General features: G+C 36.2%; 1 protein-coding gene across 11 annotated transcripts in view; it reads left to right on the forward strand.

Moving 5' to 3' along the window:
• Positions 1-4,601, forward strand: part of DOCK9 (dedicator of cytokinesis 9) — a 112,917-nt gene extending 108,316 nt beyond the window's left edge. For all 11 annotated transcript variants that reach the window (XM_017732606.1, XM_017732609.1, XM_017732611.1 and 8 more), the window contains 3 exons: positions 522-622; positions 827-965; positions 3,368-4,601. In XM_017732606.1, the coding sequence (XP_017588095.1) occupies positions 522-622; positions 827-965; positions 3,368-3,490 (363 nt within the window). In that variant the 3' untranslated portion in view covers positions 3,491-4,601. The remainder of the gene's footprint in view (positions 1-521; positions 623-826; positions 966-3,367) is intronic.
• The last annotated feature ends 2,270 nt before the right edge of the window (positions 4,602-6,871 follow it).

Here is a 6,871-nt window from a genome sequence, read left to right on the forward strand (position 1 = left end):
AATCAGCAAGTTGTCAAGCTAGTATTTGGGGTGAGAAGGGAGAGGCTCATATTGATAATATGGAGGAAGAGTAAGGATGAGTCAGAAGTCACTGAATTCACTTCTCCTGTAGCTGCCATAAGAGCACAATTAAACTTCTGCAGATTGTTGCAGAATTCTCAGCTTGGAAAACTGTTTTCAATAAATAAGCAGACCAAACAGTAGTAGGTTTAGCTCATTTTGCCACCCTAATTTCATAAACCAAGATGACAGATTGGAAGTATCTGCAGTTACCTTGCAACGTCACCGAAGTGGTTTCTTTGTGCCAGGACGGGTTTATAGCACTGGAACTCCTGCTCATAACTCATAACTCCTGCTCTTATGTTCCAACTCTAGCAGTTTTCGTGTTTTGTAAGTCCAGCTTTTTTTAAATCAATGTATTCTTATTAAAAAAATCAAATCCAATAGACACCTGTAGCACCTGTTATTGCTAAGATATTATGTCAGATACCTGACTATTTTTTTTATCTTGTTCTTTTTAGGTTAATGCTGGTCCATTAGCATATGCAAGAGCTTTCTTAGATGACACTAACACCAAAAGATATCCAGACAATAAAGTAAAGCTACTAAAGGAGGTTTTTAGGTATGGTGTGGAGGGTTTGGGATTTCTTGGGGATGGGGGAGAGGGAAGATAAAAATGGACCTTTTTTCCGAGACTCATAAAAATTATTTTTGAAACTTCTAACATTTAAAGTGTTCTGATTCATTAAAAACATACTTTAAGCTAACATTTTAAATCAATCTTTTGGGTTTCTGTTTGAGAACTTCCTTATTTTCTCTAAATCAGGCAATTTGTTGAAGCCTGTGGGCATGCTCTGGGTATAAATGAACGACTGATAAAGGAAGATCAGTTGGAATATCAAGAAGAAATGAAGGCCAACTACAGAGAAATGGCAAAAGAGCTTTCTGAAATAATGCATGAACAAGTATGTGCTGAAATTAAGTTATACATACCATCATTCAGAATGTAACTGTAATGTGAAAACAATAGGGAAAATGTATGTAATGCTTTACACAAAGGATTGTTTCTTTTTTTTCTTTCTATCAGATTATAAGTCTGTCACGAAACTGTGGTCCTTCAGTTTTTTTTGTTTGTGTATTTTCATGGCACCAGCCTGGTTTTTCTTAGGCAAGGAAGACAACAATAAAGACAAAACAAATGTAATGAAATAAAGAAATATGATCTGCAAGCTTAGCCCTTTCTTGTTTGATTTTGGAGGTATAAATAATTGCTTTTGCAACAAAGAATTAAGCATCTTTCAAGAGGTATTCCAGTCTATTTTCTTGAGGGAAGTCCAATACTGATGAGGTAGAAATATGGGGGAAGGAAAACCAGAATTTTTGTGGAGTGAGGTGTACCACTCAACCCTTGCATCTGGGTTCCGTAGTAGAATTGTCTTCTGACTTCAAAGGCAAAGATATTATTTCCAGGAGGACAGGAAGAGCTGAAGTTTGGTGCTCGATCCCTGCCTTCTTGACATTTTTATTCATTGTATTCATCACTTCAGGCTCCTTTCATCCACTGTTACTTGTATAACTTTTTTCCAGAACCAGAGAATGGCTCATAATTCTTAAGAGAGATTTGCCTTTATTCTACCCTTGCTTGGATGGTATCCAAAACTTTTATGGCAACTTTTTTCTATTCAAAAATGCCACTTGTTGAAAGTTCACTTCACACGCTTTGTTGCTTTCCATTATTTCCTGATGTGGTTTTTCAGGTACTGTGTTCTGAGTAGCTCTGTGATATGATATAACTATGATGAAGCACATTGGCTTTATTTTCCTTCTTCTGTTTTGATATCCTGTCACAGAGAGGAGCTTATGACAAAACTAACTCTCTTTTAGCACCATCAGTAGAGAACGTTGTGAACCAAAGTTTACAGGAAGTGATACAATTTTTCCAGAATTATGTGGTTGGATGTGGTATTTTAATAAAAAACAGTAGTAGAAGAAAACAGTTTTGAAAGATTTGTGGAACAGAAAAAGAGTTTGCTTAGCTAACAAAAGTGGGACAGTTTGATTATATTTCTATGTGATTTATTGATAAACAGAGGAGGGTTTAGAATGGGGGATAACTGACTGGAAAGCTGATTGAGATGAACAAGGTACATGAGAGAATTAGACAGCTATAGAGAATACCCCTTTAGAAAGGAAAGGCAAGTGTTTGGGTCAAAGAATATAATGATATATGCAAGATTAGCATTCCCCTGGCACAGGAAAAAGTAAAGGAATATAATGAAAATTTGTGCACAAGAAAAAATACTTTGAGCTTAGTGCAAGATTTAGATGTTTAAAAAATGCTGAAGTATGTGAGTTTCCAAAGATTGGTGATAAGAAAAAGCATGTCCTGCAACATCAGGAGTAAATTACATTGCACCTTCTTCTCTTGGTTTGCATTTAGACAAAAAAATTATATCCATAAGATACTGTGAACGGAATATGAAAGTACAGCACTGACTGCAGTAATATGTACTATTAGCCTACCACTGTGTTCTTTTTATAGAAATGTAATTAGTTGTACATAATTAAAACATGCAATGTTGGTGGTGGTATTGCTTTTTTTTGCTTTGGGGTTTTTTTTTTCAATTAGACTGATAACTTCCCTAAAGGCTTAGAAACATGAAGGTCTTCACACCTTTATGTGTCTGCCTATTGCTGTTTTGGGAAAAAAGAGCTTTGCGTCACTGAATAAACTATTAGCTGTAATGTAACACTGCAAAGTCTTAACAACTGCAAAAAATTTGTAATTTTAAAAATGCATAAAAGAACCTTAACAGATTTTTCTTTTTTTCTCCTCTGCTGCTTGCCAATATGATCAGATGGGATGGTAATTAGTTTTCTCTACTTCAGTTCTCTTAGTTTGTCTAATCTTTATATAATTCCTTTTTTTATGGTATTTTTAATTTTAGCATATATTTGCTTATAGCTGGTAAGAACAAAGTCTTTTCAGTGCTTCGATAGCTTTTTGTAAGAAATGCTCAAATCATACATCTAAGTCAAACAAGGAAAACCAAAAAAGGCAAAAAGTGAGCTTGTTGTCACTATGAAACTCCTTTTGAAAGTTAACAGGAGGAATGAGAGAAACTGTCCAGCTGTCCTCTACAGAGGACAGTGTAATATCTAAGTTAGGAGACTGATATTGGGGAAGTAACTTCTAAATCTAGGAGAAGGTGGCTGAAAAGAGTAACCGTCATCAAAAGTTTTGTGCAGTTGAAAAAGTACTGGGAGGTTGAGTTGACAAGCAACACACCATGAAATTGGTTATTTGTTTTAGACGTGCCTGTGTCATTTTGTAACATTTTGGTAAATACATGTCTTTCCCTTTAAGATTACTCCGGTGGAAGAAAAGGCCAGTGTCATGCCCAACTCGCTACACATTTTCAACGCCATAAGTGGAACACCGACAAGCACAACAGTTCATGGGATGCCCAGTTCTTCTTCAGTTGCATGATTGTTTTGTAAAGGGAAGTATGTTTGTTTCTTTTAAAGTTTGTGGATTTGCTTCATTGTGTGAAAACTCAGGATGACCTTGAAGCTAAATGTTGGGCACGTGCAAACTGCGTAGTTCATGCGAATGTCTGAGCACACTTAGCAAGTAGCAGTTACTGGTAATAATAGTCTTTTAGAGTAAGGGAGGCACACATATATATTTTTTAACCTTGCTGGTAAAATTTAAAGGTGTTCACAATGTCATTGCAGAAGTGCGTGTTGGAAAATTATAAAGTTGAAGTTAGCTTCTGTTTTTCATTAGAAAGTATTATTAAAATGAATTGCACATTACAAAAAAAGTGTTGTGGGATGTAATTTTGCAGATATGTAACATTCAGGTGTTCTTTTTGTGTATGGCACATAGAGATTCCAAGTACAAGAACTATTTTGGGGCTAGACAGAGGCACTAGTTTTTGGGGTTTAATGGAACTGACAATAGTAGTTTTTGTACCATTTGGCAAATTGTTGTGCTTTATTTTATACCTTGTTGCATTTTGGAGGTATGCGAGCTTAGATCTTACTAAACAACTAAATCCAACCAAAGGTCTGTATTAATGAACACTGAGTTACACTAAAATATCAATAGTAGTAAATTGTTATGTACATATTGTTTGTTAATACAGTCCATACAGTCTGTACATAAATGTATTACATTTCTAAGCATTTTTTTAATATTCATACCAGCTCTTATCATTCTGCTTTCAGTTTATTTTGAAAATTTGCTCATTCCAAGTATATGCAGACTTTACAGTTCATTTATGCCTGTATATAAATAAGTGCAATATAAAGATGTATACAGTCTTTGCTATGTTAGGTTTATATGCAGTTATTAAAAGAAAAACCTTTTTTGCCAAAGCAATGGAGTATGTAATTGGTAATCATGGTTACTGTGGTAAATGGTGGTATAATTTAAAGCTTTTTCCATATTCTTATTCTTTTAAGACATTAATTTAGTAATTTTATATTTGGGGGAAATAAAGGTTTTTAATTTTATTTAACTGGAAGCACTGTCCTGCTGTAATTAAACATTCTGTACTACATCTATATTAAAAGGAAAAAGGTAGTTACTTTTCTCACTGTGTGCTGCGTTTTTTTGTTTAGATTTATCCCTGACATTTGGGAAAAATGAGAACTTGATAAAAAAAGGCATTTGGCGTCCTGCATATGAGATGAGATGCAGACACTTGTAGGGCTTATTTCATATTCCCTGTCAATAAAGGGAATTAAACCATTAGTTAAGACATCACTTTCGAGTCACTCACATTTGGCTCAAGTACCATGTTACTGTAACTACAGGTTGTTATTCACTAGAACAGTTAATATTAGGAGGTCTTCAAAACTTTTCATCACATGGCAGTAGAAATGATCTTTTCCTTGTGACATGCGGTTTACTGTCATTTTCTGTAGCATAGCATGAAACACATATGTTGCCATTACTCATCAAAGGTTTTTTCTAAAGCAGCTCATCCTGGCAGGGAAATGCTGGATATACTCTGCTTTTTCTAATTATGTTTCTGAAGCAAAATTTCTGGTCGTTTAAAATACTTTTACCTGAAGAGGAAAAAAATCATACACTTCGAGACAATGAGCTGGTAATGCTGTAAGAGGCAGACCCTTTTCTTCTCCTCGGCTCTAAATGCTTCACACTTTTGCTCATCTGTGAAAATGGGTGTAGGAACACCTACCTCAAAATGTATTTCATTATTGGGAGAATATATCCTAAAGCTGTTTTGCCATTTGGGAAGACTTCTGTATCCATGTATTAGTAGACATTGTGTACATCACGATGGCTTCTTTCAGTTGCCTCATTTTTTCTGGGAACGGAACTGACAGTTTCCCTTTGGCACAGAGACCTCAATTGGATGAAGGCGTATCTGATAACTAACCTATAAATGTAGTATGTATTCAGAATTGAATATTTATCTGTGTCCCTGTGTGTGTATATACAGGCACATCAAATACATGTGTAACTGTTTTGCTGAAACTTGGCCTATGAAAAACAGCAAACTGTAGTTGACAAAACATTGCTGTAGGTTTACACAGGGTTAAATCATTAATGATTAACACATATTCAATTCTATAAACAAAGTGTCTGTAGGCGTAATCTCATGTGATACATTTATATGAGGGAACACACCCTCTGCTGTTTTGGCTTTATATATGCTAAGATAGTAAATGTGGGCATTTCCCTCCTGAATAATTCCTTCTGTACCAGCTTCCCTTCTCTGTTGTTACTTCTGTAACACATAAATTAAGTATCCAATATGGGCTAATTTATTTATAAAGACTTGGGATCTCTGCGGGTTTTGGATTAGAGTTTATTTTCTTCACAGTAGCTGGTATGGGGCTGTGGTTTTGATTTGTGCTGCAAACGGTGTTGATAACTTGGGGATGTTTTAGCTGTTGCTGAGCTTGCAGAGTCCAGACCTTTTCTACCTCTCTTAACCCAACCAGGGAGCAGGTTGGGGATGCACAAGGAGCTGGGAGGAGACACTGCCAGGACAGCTGACCCCAACTGACCACAGGGATGTCCGGCATCATATGGTGTCATGCGCAGCAATAAAAACTGCAGAGAAAGTTTGCCTGAGCAGCACTTGCTCAGGGACTGGCTGGGCATTGGTCAGCTGCTGGCAAGCAATTGAGGGTGTTTTGCATAATTTATTTTTCTTGGTTGTTTTTTTTTGTTTGTTTTTTTACATATTAAACTGTATCTGGACCCACAAATGTTCTCACTTTTACCCTTCTGATTCTGTCCACTATCCTGCTGCAGAGGAGTGAGTGAGCAGCTGGGTGAAGTTAAATCACAACAGTCCTGTTTTGGCACCCAGTGTCAGGCTTGAAGGGTTTGAGATAACAGCTTTGACCACAGCATGTTGCAGAAGGAACTGATAATTATTATCTGTTTGACAGTTGTTGGTCATAGTGTTGATTTACTTGTTCACAGCATTGGTTTATCTAATCACTGCCATGCTCCCTATTTTTTTTACTGTACATCAAATTTGAGAGCTTGTTAAAGGCCAAATTTGCAGTGTATCATTTGGTTGTGTTTTGCCTGGGAGAACTATGACAAAAGCATTGGCCTTGAGCCTAATCTGGTATTTGGACCCTGCACTGTTGCCTTCCCTGCACTTTGGGAACCATCTCATGAAGACAATGAGCAATTACACATTTTCCCTTTTCTCTTCCAAAAACCAATTGGTGGATGAAAAAAGAATGGCACCTTCCTCTTCTTTTCCTGTGGGGTAGGTGTTTTCTCCCTTTTTACAATAACTCTTCAGTATCTTGAATACCCTCTGGTAACTAAAATATTCCTGCTGGCATGTTTCAAGTATATTTTTTCAGC

Source organism: Corvus brachyrhynchos, unplaced genomic scaffold (genome assembly GCF_000691975.1).
Source record: "Corvus brachyrhynchos isolate BGI_N302 unplaced genomic scaffold, ASM69197v1 scaffold12, whole genome shotgun sequence".
Taxonomy (NCBI): Eukaryota; Metazoa; Chordata; class Aves; order Passeriformes; family Corvidae; genus Corvus; species Corvus brachyrhynchos.